This window comes from Anabrus simplex, chromosome 5 (genome assembly GCF_040414725.1).
Source record: "Anabrus simplex isolate iqAnaSimp1 chromosome 5, ASM4041472v1, whole genome shotgun sequence".
Classification (NCBI taxonomy): domain Eukaryota; kingdom Metazoa; phylum Arthropoda; class Insecta; order Orthoptera; family Tettigoniidae; genus Anabrus; species Anabrus simplex.
The window spans coordinates 176,269,474-176,297,118 of record NC_090269.1 but is presented as its reverse complement, the minus strand read 5'-3'; the positions used below and the strand labels follow the sequence as shown (position 1 = coordinate 176,297,118).

Genomic DNA, 27,645 nt, shown 5'->3' with positions numbered 1-27,645 from the left:
CAAACCAGTAAAAGAGGACGTCCTACATCTGGTGACCAACCACTCAGACTAACGGAGAGACATTTCCCATCCCCTGTACAGCCTACTCCAAAGAAGAAATTTCCTACAAGATGCTGCCATGTCTGCTCCAACACAACAACTGGCGAAAAGAAGAGGCGAGAAACCCGGTACATGTGCATCAAATGTGACGTGGCCCTCTGTGTTCACCCCTGCTTCAAAATATACCACACATTAGTGAAGTTCTGAAAACGGGCACATTGGAGTGTGTGTTGTAAATTATGAAACAATTTGGTGTAAATTAGGTGAGTTGATATTTTAGAACTTGGCGTTTTCACTACATTTCTCATTTTGGCCAACCCTAGCATAAATTTAATTTTTGTTACATTACTGTAATGTTCCTTGATATTTTTATTATGAAAGAATTAGTCATAACCGATCTATTCAAGGCGATGACCAGTGAGTACTTTGACTATTATGGACAACCCTGATTTGAAAAATAGCTAAAATGTCTCACATTCGTAACTGTTGTAAAAGCATTGTCTAATTTGGTGAGAATTTAGCACTTGTGAAAATGGAATATAGAATTTGTTATAGGAAAGTGTATTTTTGGCTCACATAGACAACCCTGATTATTTTCTGTTGTTAATTTTTGTGAAAAAAATAAAAACGAAAGCTGTTCTGGAATTATTTGCCAATTCATGTGAAATATCTTGCACAATTTTCATATTTTTCATGTATTTTGAGGCATTTTATTTTTCATAATGGTACTTATCACTTGTAAAGTAGAACCATGGTATATGTCATATTGCAGCACTAATCGAAAGTAGCGTGTTCCACATTATTATGGTACTACTCACAAGTATTGTACTTCACACAGGTAACGCAGACCTATGGTGTTTTTCACATAATCGCGCCACTCATAGATAACGCAAACCCATGGTGTTCCCCAACTAGGTGTACTAATCACGGACAACGGTATTCCCATGGTATTGCTCATATAGTGGGTACTAATCACAGGCAACGCAGACACACGGTGTCACTGATATAAGTGATACTAATCACAGGCAAAGCCCAGACCCGTATGTTTCTCATGATGGTACTAATCACGGGTACTGGAAAACCCATACAGACTCCCCTTCTGTTGCTACTAATCACAAACCTATTGTGTACCTAACATAGCGGTACTACTCGCAAGTAAAGGCGACCCATAGTGTTCTCCACGTGATGATACTAATCACAAGTAGTTTCATGGTCCTAATACAATCATCCTGTGGTTGCCCCTTTTAGTCGCCTCTTATAACAGGCATGGGATACTGTGGATGTATTCTTCATCTGCGTCTCCCACCCACAGGGAGTAGTTTGTGGGATATAGCAGCCGAAGCAGGGGTGTATAAACATCAAAACTGAAAAGAAAGAAAGCTACAAAATGATAAGATTTTTTTATGCTCCCTGAGCGAATTTCAACTGAGAGGTAAAGGTAGATAGTTTACACAACCTTTGTGAGGTAATAATAGTTTTTTTGAGATTTTGATTCAATACTATACAATAAAAATTTCACCAAAGTAACAATATTGCAGATGTATTACAATTGCATAGAAGTACAGCATGATTATACAATTAAAAACCATTTAGTGTTTGACTATACACTAAGAAACTAACAGACACTAAAGAGACTGTCAGACTGACTAATGCGCGTGGCAAGTGGGTGAATCATAACTTTGTGTCCATGACCTCGGCAAAAGAATATACCCCTGCTACCCTTCCTCTCAGCACATGCAGAGTCTCCACTATATGATGTGGAGCTACACAAATCTGTTAGCCGTGACGAACGACGTTCAGCGTGTATTACCACTAATCATTTTGTTAACAATAAAAGGAAAGAATTAGCTGATAAGACAATAGGGCTTGTACAAATTGTTTCTTTTTAATAATTCCTAGTATCAGTCAGCTCAAATGGAATAAAAATGTAATGTTCTGTCCACAAAGTGGGGGGGGGGGGTGAGTGCCCCCACCCACCCAATTGCCGCTACTGCACAAACCTGGGTACTGTTTGTTGTCTGTATATTTTTTGCCCCCACACTTTTAATTCCCAAGCGCCACTACTGTATGATATGCCATGTAATTGGTAGGACAAGGATTGTTTTAGGTCATCACGGTCTGCTAACACCAGATGCCCCTTTGGTGAAGTTCTCTTATGAATGTCATGCGATTATGACAAACAGAAAACAGCATTTCAAATATTATTTATTCATAGGTACCAAACAAAACGTGTAGCTCACAATCACTTAGTCATGCAGGTCACATTTATTTGTGTGCTTAAACTCAACATTAAAGAATGTTTTCATATTAGGCTAAACTCAAATATTTCAATGTACGTATAATACAGGTGTTTTATGTCAATAAAGGAACAGTTCTTCTTCTTCTTTTTTTTAATTGCCAAACTTTGTGTTTTTCAGTCTGTTGAACACAAGATACAAAATGTTTAAATCACTAGCACACACCTGATGAAGTACACTGTTTATCAATAATAGAACGGCATTATGTTGTGTAAAAACATCTCAGATTCCTTCAAATCACTTATTTGCATGCATACACACACAAAATTGTTTACATTATGTAGTCACCGATTATGAATGGGTGATATGAACAAGTGAAAATCATTTGACTGTTACAATTTTGTGTCCAATACCTTCAGTGACAAGTTTGCAGAACACAAACACTTTACAAAAGAAAATATTTTATTTTAAATATTTAAATTTAAATATTTTCTTTTGTAAAGTGATAACCGTCAATACGGAATGAGATTTATAACTTGCAAACACACAAACACTATCGTGTGTATATGCATGTGCATGAAAACAGCCCACCTAGTCGCCATGATCGTTAAGGCATTGAAGTCTAAATGGTCTGACACCGTGGTTAGCCGGTTCGAGTCCCGTTGGTCGAAAAAAATTTCACCATCAGAATGTTGGCTGGCAGGGTAAGGAAGGTGGTGGTATACAATTTCTAATCACTAGATTGTGTGCCAAAAGCCTGGATTAAATTCCACACATCTCCACAGTGCTCATATGATGTGATGTCATATGACGCTGTTGGTGGTGATTGGATGGGGACGTTAAGCCTTGGGCAGATCCTTGGTGGTATTGGACAGGAGTAGGTTATGTGCCAGCACCAGGTTTCACTATCTCCCTTCCTACTATCATATATCACGTCATTCATTTCATCTCCTTATCTCCTCTAATGAGGTTGATGTCAGGAAGGGCATCCAGTCATAAAAACCTGCCGCGACAGATTCATCTCACTTCATACCTGACCCCGTACAGAAACGGGACAAAGGTTGGACAAATATTTTTTTTTCCCTAGTTGGCTAGTTGCTTTACATTGCACCGACACAGATAGGTCTTATGGCAATGATGGGACAGGAAAGGCCTAGGAAGGGGAAGGAAGCGGCCGTGGTCTTAATTAAGGTACAGCCCCAGCATTTGTCTGGTGTGAAAATAGAAAACCACGGGTTGGACAAACAAACATACATGTGCATGCAAATGATGAAAGAATATGAGAATGTTGTTAAAGAATGAAAATGTCAATCTATTATCACTATGCAGTTTTCCTTTTCAGGTAAGTACTAGTACTTAATACATTTTATTATCTTGCATTTGTCAGACTGGAAAACTTAAATGTTACATTAGGTAATCGACAATTAAAAGCATGGCATACATCTTAGCAAAATATTTCCTATTGAGAAAGTTACAAGTGAAATTTTATTTTAAAAGCAGCATATACAAGGCCAGATCGGAAAATAACACACAATAACTTTTTCCCGAAAAGTTTAATATGTACCAAAAACCAAACAAATTACAAATGAATGTACATTTTTTGACCCACTTTTCTACATAGTCACCAAGTTTCTCAACACATTTCTCCCATCGTGGTACCAGTTTCAATATGCCCTGTTCGTAGGAGTCCGTTTGGTTGTAGTATAGCTACCTGTGGACTGCTGATTTAATTTTAGTATCTGTCGCAAAGTGTTGGCCGGCCAGAAATTTCTTCATGGGACCAAAGAGATGAAAGTCCGACAGTGCCAGGTCCGGACTGTATGGCGAATGCTGGAGCACCTCCCACCAAATTTGGTGAGTTTCTCACGAACAGGAGCAGCAACATGGGGACGGGCATGGTCATGAAGAAGTTTGGCACCGTCAGCATTAACGTTGCAGCATTTGTCACGAAGGGCATGACGCAACATAACCAAAGTTTTAATATAGTCTGCAGCATTCACAGTGGTTCCGTATTCAGCCAAGTCCACCAATAACACACCAAACATGTCCCAGAACACTATCACAAGTACTTTCCGAGCAGATTGAGTCACTTTGAATTTTTTTGCACTGGGGAACCAGCATGTGTACACTCCATAGAGGCCTGCTTGGTTTCAGGTGTGTAGTGGTACGTTCACGACTCATCACCAGTGACGATTCTTTTCAGAAAGTCATGCCCTTTTGTGGCGTAATGGTTAAGTGATCCATGCTTTTCATCATTTGCTGGCCCTTGTGGTTGTCTGTCAAATTCTTAGGCACCCAGTGAGTTCTAACTTTACGGAATTTCAACATGTCCTGAACAATGTTGTACACCGCATCATAAGAAATGTTGAATGTCTGCAATAAGGCTCGCAGGTGCACACGCTGGTTGTTCAAAATTGCTGCCTCAATGGTGCGGACATTCTGCGGCGTTGAAGCTGTTACCAGCCACCCGGAACTGGCGAATCACTAAGGTTCACATGGCTCTTTTGGAAGAATGCACACCACCTGGAAACATTGCTACAGTCCACCCAGTCGTCCCCATACACGCCACACATGTCCCTGTGAATTTCACCCTTTGGCCTACAAATCAACTACACTTCGCTGCTCTTCACATGTGGACAACAGTAACGTGCGTGATATTTGTTTCGTATTTCAGGCTTCTCTCGCTAGAACTGCACGTGAAAACAAAATACCCTCTCTAGCGCAAACATCAAACTACATCATTGTGCAATTTCAACATTCCAGCTGCAATAACAGGGGAGAAAAAAATTACTGTGTGTTACTTTCCGATCTACCTTTGCATGTTCAAAGAAGTTCCACGGCAACTTCATCATCATCATCATCATCCTACACCATTTCCAGTTTCCCGGTTGTGGTATATGAGCCTCCTCCATTTCATCCTGTCCTTGTACCATTCTTCCTCCACCAACCTGTCCCAATCATGACCTCTCAGCAGTACATCGCTCTTAACTAAATCTATCCATTTCCTTCGTGGCCTTCCCACGGGTCGTCTTCCTTCTACCTTTCTGTCAAATTCCTTCCTTGCAGTTCTGTTTACTGGCATCCTCTTCATGTGACCAACCCACTTCAGTCTTGATATCTGAATCTTATTGACGAGAGAATCATCTATTCCTACTTTTTCTCTAATTTTCTCATTCCTAAACTTGTCTTTCCTGGTTTTCTGGATCATAGTGCATAGGAATTTCATTTCAGCTGCCTGAAGTTTGGAATTATCTCTATTGGTCAGTGTTGTGGTTTCGAGACTGTACGTAAGAATTGGTGTATAATAGGACTTGTACAATGTCATTTTTGTTTTCACGGGTATTTGCTCATCCCACAGCAGGTGTCTTACCTGGTGGTAAAATTGTGTTGCCTTATTGATTCGATTGTTCACCTCATGTTTTGCTAGGTTGTCATTTGATATAACGCTACCCAAGTATTTGAAAATTGGCACGCTGTCCAGTTGAGCTTCATTTAACATGACTAATGGTTCTGCTCCTTCCCCATACACTTTCATCACCACCGTCTTGGTCTTGCTGATGTTTAAACCATATTTCTTAAACTCCTCATTCCAGCTTTGTATTCTCTCTCCCAATTCCTCTTCTGAGTCACTCCAGATCGCAACATCATCTGCAAATGTGAAGGCTTTGATATCTCCATGTTCTTTCTTTTTAATTGATTTCATAACTACATCCTTTACAATAATAAATAGAAGTGGTGACAATGAACTGCCCTGCTGCACTCCTCTCTTTGTTTCAAACCAGTCCGACAAACCACATCCTACTTGAACACAGCTTCTGTTCCCACTATACAACATTTTCACTTTGTCTATGAGGCTGTCTCGCACTTGAAGTTCTTTCATGCATTGCCAAATTCTTTCCCTTGGTACACTATCGTATGCTTTCTCAATGTCCAAAAATATTAGAAATAAAGGCTTGTCCTTCTCCCAGTATTTTTCCATTAGCATCCTAATTGCAAATATAAGGTCTGTAGTTGACCTTCCTGGTCTGAAACCATACTGTTCTTCTTCCAAAATTGGTTCAACAATATCTCTGATTCTGGTCTCTATTATTTTTTCCAATATTTTCAGGACATGAGACAGTAGTGTGACACCACGGTAATTAGTACATTTTCGTCGGCTTCCTTTCTTGAACAGAGGTACAATGATGCCCATCTTCCAGTCCTCAGGAATAGTATTTTCCTCCCATATCTTGTTGAACAGTCTGTAGAGCCATTGGATTCCTGGAATTCCTGCTGCTTTCAGCATATCTGCACTTAGTTCATCTATGCCCACTGCCTTTCCTTTCTTCATGCTCTTGAGCGCATTTTCAACCTCAAGCCATGTAATTGGTGGTTCAGTTGTGGTTCCTCGACTTGGCTCTCCTCTATCCGTTGTTATGTTTTCTGTATCTCCATTCAGCAGCTTTTCGAAATAGATCTTGAGTTCTTGTTTAATTTCTCCCTCTTCTTCTGCCAGAGTTCCATCATCACGTTCTATTGCTTTTATGGTCTCTTGATCCCTTCGCTTGTTTTTCACTACTCTGTATAGCAATTTCATATTTCCTCTACTGTCCTCTTCCAGTTTATCTGCAAACTCATTCCATTTCTTCTCTTTTTCTTCCCTTACAATGTTCTTTACAGCAAGTTTCTTGTTCCTGTATACTCCTTGAAGTCTTTGTATTTCTTGTTCTTTTCGTTCTTGTCCCTGTTTTTGTTTTTCCTTGTCCAGTGCCTTCTTTATTTGGTTTCTTTGTTTCACCGCTGTTTTCACTCTATCATTCCACCATGGTGTCTTCTTTTTTCTTTTGATAAAACTTGTAACTCCACATAGGTTTTTGGCTTCTCCCACAAAGGTGTCTTTGAAGGCCTTCCATTCTTCATTAACGTTGGTTACTTCACACTTCGGCAAACTCTGTTGAATCCTTAGTTTGTATTCTTCCTTTATTTGGACTTCTTGCAACTTCCAAGTTTTAACCCTTGGTTTTTTCGTAATAAGTTTCTGCGTTTCTTTTGCCTTATGTTTGAAGTCTACTACCAACAATCTGTGGTCACTGTCCATGCTTTCACTAGGGATGACCTTTACAGCATTTCGTGTGCACGTTTTTGTGGTAACAACATCCTTTATCAAATCTCAAAGATGACTGGTACCTAATGAATCATATCATATATCAACAACTTATGGACAAATATTTATTACTTCTTGTTTCAGGGAAAGGAAAGAAAAAAAAAAATTGTTGACTGTCATGGAGGTCATGCATGGAATTTATCTTTAAAATTCTGAAGGCAAGAACATTGTAAGCTGTTGCTAGAATTTCCAAAATTTCTAGGAATCAACTTATTCAGAGTGGTCCACCACACCCTTATAATTTAGTTTTAGGCAACCCACAGTTTACAGACAACAAAAATATTGGTTAGTGGTCCTATACAAGTATACTGCAATGATATGTTTGGGGTTAAGCTCATCGATACAGATAGTACAGTGCCATTGGTAATTCAATGGTAGAAACTCTTAATGTATTTGCGAAAAGAGCATAGCTGCAAATAACAATGATGTTAGGACAGGAGATGTATTTTAAGCCTAAGAACAGATATTATATAATCTGCAAACTTAACTATCGGCTTCCAAGCCTCACATTAGCTAAGGTGGCAAAAGCGTGCACTATTAAGATTACAACCCTAGGCCATGAAGTGACGGGTTCAAATTCGACGCTATACCTCTTTTTTTTTAAATGTCATTTACCGTGGATATGGTATGGGCACATTTCTGTATTTCTAAAGAATATATTTTTATTTGACCCAGAAAACATCAAATAAATGTGGTTTTAACAAGACATTCCCTTTTAGTTTAAAGGATCCTCATAAAGGGTCAAATGTTTTAATGTATGTCTTTTAGTTTAAAAGAGCATGATTATTCTTTACCATTAATTATCTGTCAGCTGATGATAGTTTGAAACAAGCTAAAATATGTACTGACCAACTGAAACTCATCACAAGTAAAAGAAGTATTGATTAGGTTGGCTTTAAATAACAAAGATTTTTGTAACATAACTGTTAATATGGATCACAATGAAGTTTGTCTTGATTTATAATTATGTAATACTCACTTAACAGAAGACCGGCTGATGTTCGTCTGTTGTATAAGTGCCTGATTACTGATATAAGGGTCATTCCAGACTGTGTCTTAGAACAACCTTTTCATTTTGGCCAGAAGTTATAGCAGCATCTTTAATAGGCTTCCATTCAAGTGCCCTAGTTGCACACAAACAACATTCAAGGTTCTAGAACATATTGGCTGTTTGTTTTCCTCCCAAAAAACTGCTTGCCATACGAGTATTGAGACTGAGATGATGATAATAATAATGTTATGGTTTTTATGTCCTTCTAATTAATTTTTAATGGTTCTTGGCGATGTCGAGGTGCCGGAATTTTGTCCCGTAGTTCTTTTATATGCCAGTAAATCTACTGACATGAGGCTGACATATCTGAGCACCTTCAAATACCACCGGATTAAGACAGGATCGAACCTGAAAAGTTGGGGTCAGAAGGCCAGCACGTCACCCATCTGAGCCTGAGATGACTTGTCATGTTTCTCCATAGATAAGTAACATTAATGTACTTGTTTCTGGAGTACATCATGACTATAGATAGTTAATGACAATTATGTTCGCTTCTACTAGATGAGTGAATGAGCATGCTTTGTGTTGTGGCCATTTTTTTACAGTTCTGGAGTTCAGGCAGCATACATCATTTCAAAGGAGACTCTCTGCCCCAAATAGGTAAAATAAAGCTGTTAACTATCTGCATACGGTAGGACTCAAACAGCAGATCCTTGATGCAAGTGTAATGGACTAGTATAATTCTCTAACCCATGAGTAAATAATGGAAGTATAATGGAGCCCGATGAGTATTATTATGGTATTATTATTTATGTAGTTATGTTCGGACTTTATTTGGTATAAATCATGATCATATTATTTGTGAGGTTATGTCATGAAACATCTGCTGTATGTATATTAATGAGTTCATTTAATGTAACAAAACATAAATTAATAGTATATAATTTATTATTACCTGTATATATGATACATAAATCCACTGCAATGTTGTGCAACACATGGTAATAGTCCAGAACAACATATCTTTGGAACCAGAGTGTTACAGAAAATTTCATTCATTGTAAATAAGTTATTGGAGACTCTTGAAATTATGAGAAAACATTTTGTGTCATAGTCTTCTAGAAGTCTGGCCAGGCAACATATATAAAGAGGCAGTATTGGGAGTTGAGAATGTGAGTTCAAGTCGTTAAATCGAGTATGTGAATTCATATTGTGACTGGTAGTACATGACATGTTATTATAGCAGACTTATTATTCTAATTCTTTGTAACAGTGTTTTGTTCAAGAGCATAGTAGTTAAGTGTTCAAGATGGCAGTTTATTAGTGCATATTTGTAGAATATATATATATATATATATCTGTAATTTGTAAACAAAATAGTGTATACAATTGACAGCATTTCGTGTGCACGTCTTTGTGGTAACAACATCCTTTATCAAATCTCAAAGATGACTGGTACCTAATGAATCATATCATATATCAACAATGACAACACACCTGCTGGTATTGGTGTCATAATGCATGTTCCTTCCCCACGACTTCCACGCCACTTCTCCAATTCATGTTTACAGCGTTTATTAAGCATTTTACATCAACTTCACTTCACAAAACCTATTAACTAATTCTAATAATAATGTTATTGGCTTTATGTCCCACTAACTATTTTTACTGTTTACAAAGACGCTGAGGTGCCTGAATTTAAGTCCTGCAGGAGTTCTTTAACGTGCCAGTAAATCTACCGACACAAGGCTGACATATTTGAGCACCTTCAAATAACAACGGACTGAGCCAGGATCAAACCTGCCAAGTTGGGTCAGAAGGCCAGCACCTCAACCGTCTGAGCCACTCAGCCCGGCTATTAACTAATTCTTATTAGCAGTACATGTATTATTAAAGGATGGAATAAACAGCATGTCTGCAGAAGGATCCCTTCATTTTGGTGTGAAGATTGCATTATAGTAGGTTTTCCTATGCAAGTCTGCCTCGTTTTACGTTGCTTGCTGACATATAGGTAGCAAGCAGACCAATATTCACCATAAGTACTATCAATGTCGGAGGCGTTGCGTATCTTCATGAAAAAGGGGTCGGTACACTAATCTGTATATGCTCACAAAGATTTTAACACGTCAATGACAGGTTAGGTTATATGTTCTAACAATGTTTTAATTATTAGACCAGGACACAATAACAGATCCTCCTAGGGACAAGGTTAGCTGAGAATGATGACCTTGTTCGCAAGTCCCTTAAAAACATCATTCACTCAAGTACAACTAAGGCCACCCTCGACCGGAGCTACTCAAGAGAAATGATGATAGCCTGGATACCAGAATACTGGGCAACTTGGCAGTGCCATTTGTGTATTTCATTTGCACCACTCACACAGTGCCACTGGACTTCGAAAGACTGGTCAACCTGCCCGACCAGAGTATCCACGATCTGCCACTCTGGTATCCTTGCTATTCAGGTCTCTTGAGTGGTGCAACTAAACAAAATGTGTGAGAGTGATTTTAACCTGAGATTCATGAGAGGATTTGAACAATATTCTGTGTCAGCAGCTGGATCCCAAGATCACAGATTCAAACCCGGCAGAAGTAGTCTGATTTTTGAAGGATGGAGAAAAGTCCATTCAGCACCCCATGCAGCACAATGTCAGCAGGCAGAAGATCTATGATGACAACTGGTGTTTATCCAACAACATTAACTAAATCTCAGTTATAGGTCGTCCAACAGAGATCCATCTCTCCGCCATGTGATAGAATATTGAAATTGATACGTAAGCAGCCTACATGGCGTCAAATTAAAATGCCCACACATGGTACCCAAGGCCAAACGATCATCATCGTTACTGTTAGTATGTATGTCCAACCATTGTGCTGTTTCTCTATGGGGTTCGGATATAAAGCGAGATGAATCTTCGTAACAAATTTTTACGACCAGATGTCCTACCTGTTGTCAACCTCATCAGAGGAGTTATCCTCCTCTTCCTCGTCATCATTATTATTACTGTTATCATCATCAGTAGTCTCTCTTCAGGGTTCACACATTCCCTAATGCTTCTCTCTCATCACTTTAGCTATAGAAACAACCATCCACATTACTTCTAAGTACATCTCCTTCCTGACTGTGTATAATGCACGAAATTTGGAATCCATTTCTTGCATGTTTTTGCAGTGAAAATAATCTAATGTTGTTTCTTTCAATGTATGGACAGATTCGGAATCAACTTCCGCCCTAGAAGTATTCTTGCATAAAGAATCAAAACAGAGACTGTAAAAATCTGAGAAATGCAACCATTTTCTGTGTTGCAATCGGCTGGCTTGAGCCAACTGTGATGAAGATAATAAGTTTCCTTATGTCTCCATTAGAACTTGCATCATGTCTGGCCTCAGGGCTGCCACGTTCAGTAAAAATAAGAAAACTGCACTATTTGAATTTGACACTTGGGTCATTTTTGTCATGTATTAACTGGTGGTTATTGTAACAAAAGTTGAGGATCACTACTTCTTCTCCTCCTCCTTCAGTAACAAAAATAAATTTTCTCAACTGCTACTCAAAACTGAGTAGATCACGTGAGGAGAATGGATTGAATACCCTAGTCGTCCAGTCTCCTGGTATCCAGGCTACTAGAGTTTCTTTTGAGTAATTCCATGTGAAGAAGGCCTAACAGGTCTAACATGAAATATGATTAGATGTGATTAGGGCACAGTAAGTTTAATATCTATACTTGCAAAGATAACTGTATACAACAATTTTAAAAGCAAATTACTGATGGTGATTGTTTTAAGAGAAAATATGTGATAATTACGCCCTTCTAGGTTAGAATATGATTACCCAAAGAAGGGATATTGTGTTTTTCCCACTAGGCTGGCATTTCTGTTGATCAACTGCAGGTGAAAAATAATTTTTAAAATGACGTGAAATAATACCTGAGGTAACCAGGGACTCACCAACCTGCCCCTAGAAGTATTCTTACAGAAAGAGGAATCAAAAGAGAGACTGTAGAAATCTGAGAAATATGGCCATTTTCTGAGGTGCTATTGATAGGCTTGGGCCAACTGTGATGAAGACAAGTTTCCTATTGTCTCCAATAGAGCTCGCATCATGTCTGGCCTTAGGGCAACGACATGCAGAAAAAATATTTTTAAAAACTGCAGTCTTAATATGCCATGGTGTGTGTCCAATAACCTTACTTTTTGACACTCTGTAATTTTTGACACACATTAGCTGAACTCCAGGAGATGCTAGAGGCCTAATATGGGGGCTTATGCCCCAGACCCCCTTTGCTTGCCCACAGATCAATGGTCTTTTCTACACTATATTCTAACCTATTCAGGTCAATGGCTTGTCCAGACTATATCTTAATCTATACAGGCCAATATTCTAACCTATCCAAATAAATGGTCTTCTCCAGAACAATACTACTCTCTCCTTTTAATTTTCCAATGTTGATAACCTGTGTTTATTGTTTTTGATGTTGTCTGAGCCATACCATGTTGGATCTCTGACCTATACTTTTCTCAAATGGTCAAGGAAAGTTTTATCCCCACTACATTCTAGAGCACAGTAGAATTCTAACAGAATAAATGATAAGACATGCTGTTTGTTAATGAAAGAACAGAGCCTGCCTTACAGATAAGGTGACCATGGAGGTCCAGAATGAAAAAACAAAACATATCTACATTGTGACTAAATTTTTTCTCCCATGGCAGGTAACTGCTGTTGTATTTAGTTTAAATTGTGAATTTTTGAATAAGCACTAAACTTACAGATAAACCTGAAATACTTCACCAAAGAATCATAATATCCTACATATTTGTTACAAAACAACGTTATGAAAACTTGATAATGCTTAATGCTTCTGAGTCATGGGAAGAAGAAAATCTGGATTACTCAAATCTGGATGAATATATGTCATACTAGAGCCTTTCAACGCACTAAGAATAACCAAGTGACAGCTTAGGTTGATTCAGTACATTAACAACATAAAATTACTGCCAGCAGCACAATTTACTTTTTCGAAATCTCAGCACTGCACAGATTAGCCTAATCGGCGAAGGATTTCTGAGAACTTATTTTATGGATCAGTTCAAATTACTATTGGTAACAAAATATGTTGCCATCCATTATAAATCAACAGTAGGCATAGGCCTAATATGTTGTGTCCAGCTTTATCAACAACAGTATTTCTTATGTTTTTGAGTTTCAGAACAGAGCATGGTGCTAATGAGTTTTTAGTGCCGAATTTTAGCGAATACAAAAACTTGTCAGCACCATATGATTTGTCATCAGTATTTAAATAAACAAATTATTTCTATTTTTCAGCCTGTTCATATCTTTAAAGCATGGAGTTTAAATTAGAGAATTTTATGAAAACTACACATATCAAACAGATTCTCTAGACTTGAATACGAAAAACATTCAAATCAGGAAGAATAAACACATGCAGATTTTACACGACTCTTAATTTCATCATAATATACAAGATCTCCAATTACACAAAGACTTCAAATCACAAGGATACAACTGCAATGCCCGAACACTTGTATGAATAGTGGACATATCACATCAGCTGGGAAGGTAGTGTAGGCAACCAGAAGGCAAAAATCGAGATGAAGAGAAATGTCGGACACAAAGATAACAAGAACCTGATATGCCTCTGCTTCAAGCTCTTTGTACTAATTAAATCTGATTTGAGGAAGTAACAATCCTCAATTTTGGACAATCAATTATTAGTACGATTCTCAGAAATACTCAAATGTTCTTGAATTAGTCACAGACAGGATTCTGTTGTAACCCACTAATCTGGAAATATTTTTAAGTAAAGGGAAACTCTGGTGCAACACAATATATAAATATCTATAACTTATGCTCAACATGACCTTTATTTACTCCAATTCTTGTAAAAGGTTTGAAGAAAGCAACTAAAACTGTGCATGTCATAGAATAAAACCTATATATTTCATTTAAAATCCATTAAGACAAATATATGGGTGTAACTTATGACAGCGTAAGGTAAATCCCAACACCAATTGAAACCGGTACCAGACAACATGAATGAATAAGAATTCTGGGTTTGTTTACATAGTACGTATCACAGTCAACGATTCAAAGTAACAATATGAAAATTCTAATCAATGGTCACAAATGTAGGAATTGCATTTTGCGTGATATCTTAAATCATGCTGGGCAACTATATTCTATTCTTCGAATAAAAAGGCTAATACTTTCCGTAGGCACAAGGCGGTCACAAAGTAGGGTTATGTTTACGATCAAGTTTGTAAACAAATAAGGATGACAGCCCAGGGTAGGTATTTTACAAAAAAGAAATGACAACAATAGTGCACATGAAGGGTTTCAACAGTTTAATTGAAGCATATTAAGGCACAAAATAATGAATAACGTGCACCAACCCACTACACTTCCACCTATCGGGCACTATCATAAGCATAAAATGCAACATGGCTGACCAATCACGTTTTACCACAACCCTCTTTGTGCGAAAACTTACACATTCTTCCTCTTTTTCCATTCCACTGGGCATTTGGGGTACTGCTCTGTTAATTGCTGAGTAGTCTGGCAAATCTGGCAGTTCTTCAGACATATAAATAGGCATGGGCTTCGAGGCGTCCAGCGCCCGAGCCCGAAACGAGAGCTTGCTCATTTCTGTTGACAGGCTATGAACACATTGGCAACGATGAGAAAAATCATTCTACCGTCCCTTTACAGGGTCTCGGAGGGTATGTACCCTGTACTAAATAAACCTATGACACCCTTATTTCGTTCCCATTATGATATTTCACTCTCACTCAGTCACAATATTAAAAATAACACTTCCAAACATGTATGTAGATCTCGTTTTCTTAGACATCATGGCGGATCCATACAATTCAATACCAAAATGCAATGCGCGGGAATGGACGCATGTTGTTGACTGTTTGTCTAGAACGGGCTATTGCATAAAATTTTAAAACATAGCTTTACGAGATACATCTCGCTGGTGCACTTCATATTATACTGCATCTTGCAAGCTACAAAACTTCAGTCAAGAACTAGTTAAAATCCTACTATTTCTCCTGAACTCTAAAAGTTGAAATTTGGTCTCTCATTTGACTTAAGTCGCCGTGAGGTCTGTGATGTACAAACGAAATATGTCGCCGCACGTAGCTGTTTTCAGTAATATTCCCAAGTTAACTACTTGTTTGAAGAATGCAATGCCGAATATTCACTTTCGCGAAGTTACTCCAGGTAAGTAAGATGCTAAATATCTATATTTCATAGAGTGACAAGTTATGGGAAAGGCTGAATGTGGAGAATTACTGGGTCGGAAAATGCAACCCACAACGAGCTTGGGGAAGCCTAACTGGTTCCGTTCCGCCTTGTATTTCGCGCTGCGGCCTACAGCTACAGATTACCATTCTGCCTTCTGAATCAAGCCAAGATCAAGGAGGCTATGGATCAACACGTGGTGAAATAACCAGCTTCATATTCTTTAATCCAGAGGGCATTAAATACTGTGTCAATCGTGTAACTTGTTCTGGCGTGAGTTTTGAAATATCTAATGTTGCTGACAAACATACCAAAGTTCGCTAAATAATTGCACGCACGTGGAATGAACTTTATGATGCTTTAATTACAAAATTTCATTTTTTGTCTCATACAGAGAATAAGGCGTGAAGGAATATTTGTTCAACACGCATAAAAATTGTGTTGCTCTTTATCTTATCATGATCTTCTTTGAATTATATAATGATTCGTACCAAGGCCGTTTGAGGTCAGTATTTGGCACAAGAGTCAAATATACAGGGTGATTTAGCTGAATTCTCCACCTCAAATATCTTCTGATCTGTTGAAGATGTAGACATTCTGTTTTCAAATACTTAAATAGTAATAAAGGGCTCACCAAATACCGTACTGTCCTATTCCTCTCAATCACATACAATTACCGAGAAACCGATAGCAGCTTTGTTTTTTTTTTTTTAAATAGGACTATACTAATTTCACCCAATAGGACAATTAAGAGTGGAGCGACAGTGATGTGATTATTTTGCAAATCAGATGAGCACTCTTGGAGATATTAACCCTTTAACAGTCTTGCGGTCTCAGGGACTGCACAACTTTTTACATCCTAAATTCTAGGAACACGTTCGGCCTTGGAATTCTGTGCGTCTCAGTAGCTTACTCACTTTCAGTATAGGCCCTACTCCGGTCACTGCTAGTCGTCCGGTTCCACGGCTAAATGGTTAGTCTTTGGTCACAGGGGTTACGGGTCCGATTCCCGGCAGTGTCGGGAATTTTTACCACCATTGGTTAATTTCACTGGCATGGGGGCTGGGTGCTGTCGTCATCATTCCATCCTCATCACGTCGCGCAGGTCGCCTACGGGATTCAAATCAAAAGACCTGCACCTGCCGAGCCGAACATGTCCTCGGACACTCGCGGCACTAAAAGCCGTACGCCATAACATTATCATGGTAGTCAGTGTTCGAGGTGCTGTGTTCTCTCTCGTATATAACTCATTCAACGTTAAGAAAACAGTATTGGTCTTATGGACCTACAATAGGTGAACACACCCCTCTTAGACACCCATAATTCTTCGTTATTAAGGAATATTTTACTGTACTTTGTAATGTATTATGAAAGATAAATAAAAAGCATGAGGCTTTTTTGCCCGTAAGTTATTAAAATAACTACACAAAATGTCCTTTTTCATAAATTAATTTGTAGGGAGGAAGCGCAATGGTGGGAACAGCAATCACTTCGTTGCTTTCCTTCATTTTCCTTCTTCTGTGTTTCCCTGCCACAAGCCTGGTGTAGTCCCTCACTCTGTGAACCGGCGGCAGCTCACTTCTGTAGTGGAGTCATCTGCAGTATTTATTTGTTGTGTGTGTATTTTTAGGCTTTAAATCGGTGCATAATTGTCTTGTGTTGAGTGAGAGGTATGCGACAATCCTACATGTGTGATTTTTCTTTAGCATTAATACCGTGATCTTTTGTAGAGTCATCTATAGTAATTATTCGTTGCGTCTGTTTTCTAGCCTTTATTGTCTGGAGAAATTTATTAAATGCAATGAGATGCATCCCTCGCCTCTCGAGCCCATAAAATTATTTGTCTATCTTCTCTCCCAGCTTTCCTTACACTTCATTGCTGAGATTTTTGTGTGCCGTAATTTACCTCTGATTCTATACAAACCAAAAATAGCCCCTGTAAACCTCCCACCCCCTTTAATTCATAATTATAATTTGTAGCTTAGTTTCTTCAGCTTTTTGTCTTGAACTTAAATACTGAATTTCACAAATTTATGTACCACCGTTTTCCCATGATAGTGTTAAGCAGAACCTTTTGATATGGCAACCCTGTTGTCATAAGAGCAATACTGTTTTCTTAACATGGAATGAGCTATAGTTAAAGCGATGTCCGGGGGACCGCACAACTGTGAATGTGTAAGTCAGTGGCAGACTAGATTTTTTCCTTTTTTTGCGTTCATTTTGTTTATTTGTTTTCCGTATACAGTAGAACCCCGTTTATCCAAAAATAGCCCCTGTAAACCTCCCACCCCCTTTAATTCATAATTATAATTTGTAGCTTAGTTTCTTCAGCTTTTTGTCTTGAACTTAAATACTGAATTTCACAAATTTATGTACCACCGTTTTCCTGTGATAGTGTTAAGCAGAACCTTTTGATATGGCAACCCTGTTGTCATAAGAGCAATACTGTTTTCTTAACATGGAATGAGCTATAGTTAAAGCGATGTCCGGGGGACCGCACAACTGTGAATGTGTAAGTCAGTGGCAGACTAGATTTTTTCCTTTTTTTGCGTTCATTTTGTTTATTTGTTTTCCGTATACAGTAGAACCCCGTTTATCCGAAATAAAGTGGGCGGAGCCACTTCAGTTGACGCGATTTTTTGGATGACACATGGTAAATATTTTGGGAAGTTAAATGTCAAAATAAAAATGCACAAACTCTGCTAAGAAAAGGTGCATACTGTATATTAACATTAATAGGTTCACATAATGTCACTCATATAAAATCAGTGACTTTCTTCTGAATTTTCTTGGTGCAGCGCTGTCGTACAGGTATGTCTCGCCACCGTTTAATCAACAATATATCAGCTGGTGTAGATTCATTGCTTTGTTCAACAAAGCGCAAAGCAATCTGAAATAATGAAACAATGTATTTTGCAATGGGATAAGAAAAGCGTTGGAACTACAGTATAAAACCGCAAGGCCAGTGGAACGACCTTGGGTGAAAGAAAAAGTATGAATGGAGAAGGGTCGCTGGACTTCCCTGGTTTCCTAACAGAAGCTGCAGTATAATCCAAGCAGTAAACAAGATGAAATTCAGGCAACTGAAGCAACATTAACCACAGTCTATATAATATTCATGACGAATAATACACTAATAATAATAGTAATAGTAATAATTCATGCTTGTTCAAGAGGAAAAAAAATACCATGGAACGAACTAGACAGTAAGAAACGGTGTTGTTTTATGCTACACATGCATTCTGCTATAAGTCATGATATAAAAATAGGGTTTGCCTAGTAGCCCTCAGCACATAGGCCTATAGCAAGAGAATTACTAATATCGATGGCTAAGGACGAGAGGGTAAAAACAAAATATTAAAATACAATTTTGCCAGAGCATTTCGGTTAAGCCGGGTTTTGGTTAAACGAAGTTTGGTTAAGCGGGGTTCTACTGTAAGTTGATGATAGTAACAGGTCAACTATTCTAGTAGACCCTGACCCATCATACACGAATATGATCAATCCAAATTTTGATAAAATTGTTTCGAAAATTAACGATGGCATATCCGACTAAGAAATTTCTGAGGAGAAGGATGGTTATTCTATGCATAGCAAACATGACTCAGACTCCTGTGTTTCAGACGACAATGAAAGTGGGGAGGAGATAGCCAAAGGAGAATAAGAAAGCGAAAATGATTCACCTTCATTGTTCGTAGATAACATGGCTCATCTGCTGAAGGGTATTAAGTGGCAGGGAGGAATTCAGTTAGGTGAAAATCTAGTAAGCAGTCTGGCTAATGCTAACGACCGGGTTTTAATGGTAGATTGTGCCGAAAGCCTGCAGTATAATGTCTCAGAATTCAAAAATAAGTGCAATGAGTATGGTATGCAAAGTAGCCTTTCTGAAACTAAATTGATGTCAGTAGGCAAGAAATCTAAGAAAATTCATTGTCAGATTGGGAATACAGAGCTGGAAGAGGTAGCTAATTTCAAGTATTTAGGATGTGTGTACTCTCAGGATGGTAGTAACTTATAGTAAACGAGATTGATTCAAGGTGCAGTAAAGCTAATGCAGTGAGCTCGCAGTTTTGATCAACAGTATTCTGTAAGAAGGAAGTCGGCTCCCGGACAAAACTATCTTTACATCAGTCTGTTTCCAGCACAACTTTGTTTCATGGGAGCGAAAGCTGGGTAGACTCAGGATATCTTATTCATAAGCTAGAAGGAAGAGATATGAAAGTAGCAAGAATGATTGCTGGTACAATGGCAGGAGGGTACTCGGAATGAGGAAATAAAGGCTAAGTTAGGAATGAACTCAGTGGATGAAGCTGTACACATAAACCGGCTTCCGTGGTGGGGTTTTGTGAGGTGAATGGAGGAGGATAGGTTACCTAGGAAAATAATGGACTCTATGGAGGGTAAGAGGAGTAGAGGGAGATCAAGTTGACGATGGTTAGACTGAGTTTCCAATGATTTAATGATAAAAGGTATAAAACTAAACGAGGCCACAGAACTAGTTAAGAATAGACGATTGTGATGGCAATTAGTAAATTCACAGAGGCTTGCAGATTGAATGCTGAAAGGCATATCAGTCTATAATAGGGATGGCGAAACTATAACACGACTTCTGTGGCATGTCAGACAAAATACCACATATTTTACCGTTTTCACATGTAATAAATTGGTCGAAAATCTAGCTTCTAGTATATTTTAACATTACGCTTTAATAAAAAAAGTATGTCAAACAGTCAATTCATCACTACTGACTTGCATTTAGGGCACTTGCCCAGGTGGCATATTCCCGAACTGTTGTTTTCCTACCCTTTTCTTGAATGATATCTGTTACAGGGCTTACCTGTGGATCAGCAGAGGTGAAAGAAGGTGCCGGGATGAATGGGTCTAACTACAAGGTCAAAGTTAATTTAAAATTTGAACAAAGGTTATATTTTTTGAAAAATAACAAAACTTTAACAACTTTTCACTTAGTGAAATAACAATGACATAGCAAATTAGAAACAAGTTTTAGAAAGATCCAAGATTTCCGAACTTGAACATTCTTGGGCTACAAGCCCCTAGTTTTACAATTTTTGGGTTCCCAGCTCGATTTTACAAAGAATATACATTTACCCAAAGGGCAGAAATCCCCTAATACCTGGAGCACTTGCTCCCAAAATTGCAATATCAGGCCTCCCAGAGGCAATTTTACAACACTTGAAAAAGAGCTCACGCGCTCTCAGTTCCCAAGCCTATTCCAGGCAACACAATATGAAAATCTAATAATCACTGGCCTTACAAGGCACTATTTACAAATAGCCATCTTATTACACAGAGGTATCCAGTACCCAACCTACGGGGCCTTAGTAAAAAAACAGGTGCAATAAACGGCCTGAGTACAACAGGAATGGAGTCGGAGATTGAGATCCACAAAAAGTTTACAGACCAATAGGGCACTTAGCCAATGAAACAGGGGCTAATCCCAAACTACTCAGGTAGCGGAAATGGAGATAAATTCAATACAAATGCGGTACCTCAAACCAAGATGAAGGGGAGCTTGAGATGGTTTATCACTCTCTATCCCCGGTTTACAGTTAAAGATTTATGAAATTTTACATGAGCCGACAGGAGATTTACATTTTAGAGAAGTTAGTTACATATTTAAGGTTTCGGATCTTTCCCTCAGGTTAAACTGCGGGGCAGAAAAATAAAGATGTTAATTGGCCATTACGTTACTGAAGAACTGCTGCCGGATGAAAGAGGCGCCTCCCACCCCCTGCTTGACACACACACTAAGTTAGATGAAGATCAAATGGCCAAGAGGCATGAAAATCTGCAGTTTATAAACCCTCGGGGAAAGTTCAAGACCTTTCATGAATAATCAAGACACACCCACAGAATTTTATTGGTCAATTTTAAAAGTGGCCCTCAGAATCGAAGAAGAAATACAGGATTGGTTGGAAATTAATTACAAAAGTGAGGTATTGGCTGGATTCGAAGCTGGCGGAAAGAAAAGATAAATATTGCCAACCCAAAAATAAATGAACATCAATTAGAAAAAAAACTTATGAATACAAAACTTCTCAAAACAAAGTTCTTTCACTTTGCACCAGGGTGCATGATTATAGTTTTCTAGCAGCGACATCTATGAGATAATGTCGAAACTTCTTGATGAATGGAAAACAAAAATGAGTTGAAATTCACACAGTACTGGAAACTTCACAGTAACAAAATTTTTGTGGTGCCATCTTCAGAGAAAATTTATAAGTTGGTCTAGTTTCAAGTTCACTGTTCCTCCTGTAGAGGAGATTTTTAAGGCACAAGAATTAAATGTGCGGCGTAGAAGTGTACCTCCCAGTACAATATCAAAGAAATTTCTTGAATATCTCCCTCGGTAAGTTATTCCAATCTCTAACTCCCCTTCCTATAAACAAATACATGCCCCAGTTTGTCCTCTTGAATCCCAACTTTATCTTCTTATTGTTATCTTTCCTACTTTTAAAGACACCACTCAAACTTATTCGTCTATTAATGTCATTCAATGCCATCTCTCCACTGACAGCTCGGAACATACTGAACAGCTCATCTTCTTTCTCCCAAGTCTTCCCAGCCCAAGCCTTGTAACATTTTTGTAACGCTATTATTTTGTCGGCAATCACCCAGAACATATTGAGCTGCTTTTCTTTGGATTTTTTCCAGTTCTTGTATCAAGTAATCCTGGTGAGGGTCCTATACACTGGAACCATACTCTATTTGAGGTCTTACCAGAGACTTGTATGCCCTCTCCTTTATATCCTTACTACAACCTTAAACACCCTCATAACCATGTGCAGAGATCTGCACCCTTTATTTACAATCCCTTTTGTGTGATTACTGCAATGAAGTTCTTTTCTTATATTAACACCTAACTTTCACCCCATCAACGCAGTAATTAAAACTGAGAGGAAGTTTCTTATTTGTGAAACTCACAACCTGATTTTTAACCCCGTTTATTACCATACCATTGCCTGCTGTCCACCTCACAACATTATCGAGGTCATTTTGCAGTTGTCCAATTTTGTAACTTATTTATTACTCTATACAGAATAACATCACCTGCAAAAAGCCTTATCTCATATTCCACTTCTTTACTCATATCATTTATATATATATAGATATAAGAAAACATAAGAGTCCAATAATACTGCCTTGAGGAATTTCCCTGTTAATTATTACAGGGACAGATAAAGCTTCGCCTACTCTAATTCTCTGAGATTTATTTTCTAGAAATATAGCCACCCATTCAGTCTCTCTTTTGTCTAGTCCAGTTGCATTCATTCTTGCCAGTAGTCTCCCATGATCCACCCTATCGAATGCCTTAGACAGGTCAATCGCGATACAGTCCATTTGACCTCCTGAATCCAAAATATCTGTTATATCTTGCTGGAATCCTACAAGTTGAGCTTCAGTTGAATAACCTTTCCTAAACCCGACTGCCTTCTGCCGAACCAGTTATTTATTTTGCAGTCATGTCTAATATAATCAGAAAGAATACTTTCCCAAAGCTTACATGCAATGCATGTCAAACTGACTGGTCTGTAATTTTCAGCTTTATGTCTATCACCCTATCCTTTGTACACAGGGGCTACTATAGCAACTCTCCATTCATTTCATATAGCTCCTTCATACAAACAGTAATCAAATAAGTACTTTAGATGTGATACTAAGTACTTTAGATATGGTACTATATCTCAACCGTTGAGTCAGGTCAGAATATATTCTGCTACCGTACGTGACAGTAGACATTACTACCTGTGACTGTCTGGCCGAGAGTCTGGTGGCCAATACCAAACCAGGCAAACTAAGGGAAAACCAATAGCTGCGAGCAGGGGAGTTTTCCCTGAGGTCGGATAAGATGAGACCTTTGTGTGGGAAATAACATATAAATTCATCAGCTGCTGCCTTGCAGTGGGGAAGGTGACTGCCAAAGGCTAAGGGAGACCACCCTGAAAGAAAATCCTCTAGTACGTTAGGCCTAGCAAGTCAGCACAGGAGTACAATGCAGTTACTTTCAAAATGAGAACGGGCGTTGGAAAGAAACATATTCTGAATGTCGACAATACTTCAAGTACTCTTGGAACTAATGACGACATCATGTCCGATGTTCATTCAAGATGCATGAGAAGAACCGATCATAGAAACAAGCTTCGGATTAGAACCTTAAACGTTACGCCTCTAACAGGAAAATGCAACAGAATCACAAATTTAATGATCCGTAGACATATTCACATCCTAGGGCTAAGTGAAACCAAATGGAAAGGTTGCAACACAAGAATGTTAGAGGACGGATATAAATTATACTGGAGTGACAATTCCTGCCGTGGCGAGGAATGGAGTTGGTTGTATAGGTACTCCATAAAGACATTGATAGTGTCACAGATGTCTCATTCATCAATGAAAGATTAATCAAAGCTAAAATATGCCTAAATGGAGAAACTCAAACTGTGATCCAAGTTTATGCTCCTCAGCAGGGTTGTAGCGATGACCAAAAAGCAAGCTTCCTAGAAAAACTAGAGGATATCATTGATGAAGAGAACATAGTGATAATAGGGGATTTTAATGACCAGGTAGGAATTGATAGGTCAGGTTATGAAGGATTTATTGGTCCATATGGATTTGGTAATAGAAATGAGGAGGGTGAACTTCTGTTTGATGTATGTACAAGAAACCAACTTCTGGTAAAGAACTCATGGTTTCAGAAACGGGATAGCCAAAAGATAACGAGATACAGCTGGAATGGTCAGTATAGATCAGTGATAGACCTTATCATCACAGATAGGTCAAGTGAAAAAAGGTGCATGATGTAAAAGTGATACCTAGTGAGAGCCTTGATAGTGACCATAGACTCCTCATCGCAGACCTAAGAGTCACCAAACATATTATTGAAGCAAACAAGAAGGTAAAAACCATGAATTAAAGACTAGAAATTGAAAGATCTGGAAGTCAAACAGCAGTTTCAAGAGGAAATCAGAGTTAAAATACCAATAACAGACACAAAGAAAGGTAATGAAGAATGGAATGATTTTAAGGCAAGTCTGATTGGTGTTACAGATAAAATATGTGGAAGAACAAGCAGAAGAGTTAGAGAGAAAGGAACATCTTAGTGGAATGATAAAGTGAAAGAAGCCATAAGGAAAAGGAATAAAGCCAAAAAAGTTTTTGATGTGGCTAAGTCTGACAGAAGAATCAACAGCGACCGAATAGACAACAGTATATTGGAAGAGATGGCAAATGAATATAGATACAGGAAGCTGAAAGTCAAGAGAATTGTACGGGAAGAAAAGTTGGAAAGAAATTACAACTAAACTGGAAGAAGACAGTGAAGGGAATATGAAAATGTTATATGGAATAGTGTTGGAAGTGTGGTTTTCTCATAAAAATAAAATGTCATGTGTATATAGTTTTAAGGAATACAACATTGAGGTTATGTGACAGTAACTCAGATAATTGATTGGAGTGGTTTATCTTCGGTTGCTTTTGTTCTTTGAACGTTTGAACTGCATGGTGTGTGTGTAAGTCAGTTGTAGTCAACAGCTTGTAATAAATGGATGTGTGTCATGAAGCTGGTGTTTCTATGGTATACGTTGTTGTCCTAAACCGTTGTAACGAGCAGAAATGGAGATATATCAACATGTTATGGGCCCAGAGTTCCAGAGCGCCAAAACGCTGCAGTAAATTTCGGACAATATAAGTGGAAATGGAGTAACGAGAATTAACATCGGACGAAGCAAGGTGTGACATTTTTGACGGGGATAATTGCGACCTCGTGGACCGGTGAAGAAACACTGAATAGGAATGTGGCCAAGCTTACAGTGGAGAACTATTTTTCATGGGCATTAAAGGTGAAACAAGAGCTGTTGTTGAAAGATGTATGGGAATCAGTAATAGGGTATGAGGTTACGCCAGGTTGTCAGCTGTCTCAGATAGAAACGAGACGACAAGCGCGAAACAATGTGATCGCGTTAGCGGTTATTTTCAAATATGTGGGAGAAAATTTTGAAAGTGACATTGCAGATATTGAATCAGCGAAAAAGGCATGGGAAAAACTGGATGAGTTATGTGATGACGGAGGGCTAGTGAATGGTGCTATGACCCTGAAACAGTTAACTCATTTTGTGAAACCCAAGGATATGAGTGTTCAAGAATACTTCGCAAAAATAAATCAACTGTGGAAGAGAAAGAGCAAAGCTGGATACGAGTTCACAGATCAACAAGTTGCAGGAATGATCATCAGAAATCTTACAGAGGAATATGCAGTTTGTATCCCTTCCTTGGAAGCTGATTTGGCGAAACTGACCATATCGAAGTTGAAAGTGAGATTACTCACGGAGGAAAGCAGAAGGAAACTTCAGCAAAATGGAGGAAATGCTTACGATGCTGGAAAACGTGAGGAGGATGAAGCTCAAGCCGTGGTTGTTCAACAGAAGCGAGATATCAAGAAAGAAGACGTGGGACGAAGAAAATATAGTTGCTACAATTGCGGTAAACAGGGACATGTATCTAAATATTGTCGCAGTACCCAGAAGTGCTTCAATTGTGGTAAGTCAGGACATTATTCAAAAGTATGTCCAACAATGAAGAGTGACGAATCATCGCAGGAGATTAGATCAGTGAATGCCAGTGGAAAAGTGGTAAGCTCAGAAATTATACATGTAGTAGATAAAGCAATGAGCATGGTAGTTTCTGTAGGAACTGAGAAAATTAGTGATTGGCTGTTCGATTCAGGTGCGTCCCATCATATGTGTCCAAAAAAGGAGATGTTTATAGACATGTTAACAAATGTAACCGAGAATGTAGAAATAGGAGATAACAGTAAGCTGGATATTAGAATAATAATTTTGAATCAGCGTCAGTGCTACCCTTTTCCGGTCTGTACTCTCCAAATACATCAAGTTGCCTGTTATCTTTAGAGATGAGCCTTACACCTAGAATTTCATGTTTATCAATTTTAACATTTTAGTAGCTAACAAATTCTTCTTTCACCAGAATAAATACTCCCTATCTTACCGTTTCTATCTTATCTCTACAATACACTCTCTGTTCAGGATGTAGGACAGAAAACAATAGAGGAAGATATCCCAATTACATGGACAGAAGTAGAGCAAGCTCTCCATAGGATGAAAAGTGGTAAGTCAGCAGGAGCTGATGAAGTTACAGCTGACATGATTAAAGCTGCTGGTCCGCCAGGAATACAGTGGCTGTGTAGAGTTCTCAGAACAATATGAAAGGATAACAAAATACCTGAAGATTGGTAAAAAGTGGTGATAGTTCCTATCTTTAAGAAAGGGAGTAGAAGGAAAAGTGAAAATTACAAAGGAATTACCCTTAAAATTATGGAGAAAATCATTCAAGCCAGAGTAAGGGATATACTAGAGCCTATCTTAGAAGAGGAACAACATGGCTTTTGGTCTGGAAGAAGCACAACAGACCTGTTAAATCCTTTTAGGATGTTGGGAGAGAAACACTGGGAAAGAGGAAAAGACCTAATTATTGTGTTTAAGGGCCTTGAAAAGGTGTATGGTAATATTCCTAGATCAACTATTTGGAAAAGTCTTAAAAAAACTTGGTGTACCGGAGTACCTTATTAGGAAGATCCTGCTATATACTAATTGCAAAAGCTGTGTCAGTATCGGAGATGGTCAGTCTGAACGGTTCAATACAACCAATAGAGTACAACAGGGAAGTGCCTTATTACCTCTTCTATTCATAGCAGTTATGGATACCATTTTAAAGGAACTAAAAGGAAAAGGTAATAAAGATATTCAGGCTCTGATGTTTTCTGTCGATGTGGCAATATAGGATGAAACAGAGGAGGGAGTTGTAAAATAATCTGAATGCTTGGTGTAAGAAGTTTGATGATTATGCAATGAAATTGAACCCATCAAAAACAGTAGCATTGAAAATCAGCAGACTTAATACAGAATTCAACATAAAAAATACAGGACCACCAAGTT

The 27,645-nt window shown here is 38.4% G+C and overlaps 2 protein-coding genes across 2 annotated transcripts in view; one reads left to right on the top strand and one right to left on the bottom strand.

Annotated features, from left to right (window-relative positions):
• Positions 1-15,085, bottom strand: part of E(Pc) (Enhancer of Polycomb) — a 460,358-nt gene extending 445,273 nt beyond the window's left edge. Inside the window, exon 1 of the mRNA XM_067148053.1 lies at positions 14,919-15,085. Coding sequence (XP_067004154.1) covers positions 14,919-15,071 — 153 coding nt within the window. The 5' untranslated portion in view covers positions 15,072-15,085. The remainder of the gene's footprint in view (positions 1-14,918) is intronic.
• Positions 15,086-15,089: 4 nt separating this feature from the next.
• Positions 15,090-27,645, top strand: part of LOC136873883 (glyoxylate/hydroxypyruvate reductase A) — a 310,829-nt gene continuing 298,273 nt past the window's right edge. Inside the window, exon 1 of the mRNA XM_067147188.2 lies at positions 15,090-15,655. Within this exon, the coding sequence (XP_067003289.1) occupies positions 15,544-15,655 (112 nt within the window). The 5' untranslated portion in view covers positions 15,090-15,543. The remainder of the gene's footprint in view (positions 15,656-27,645) is intronic.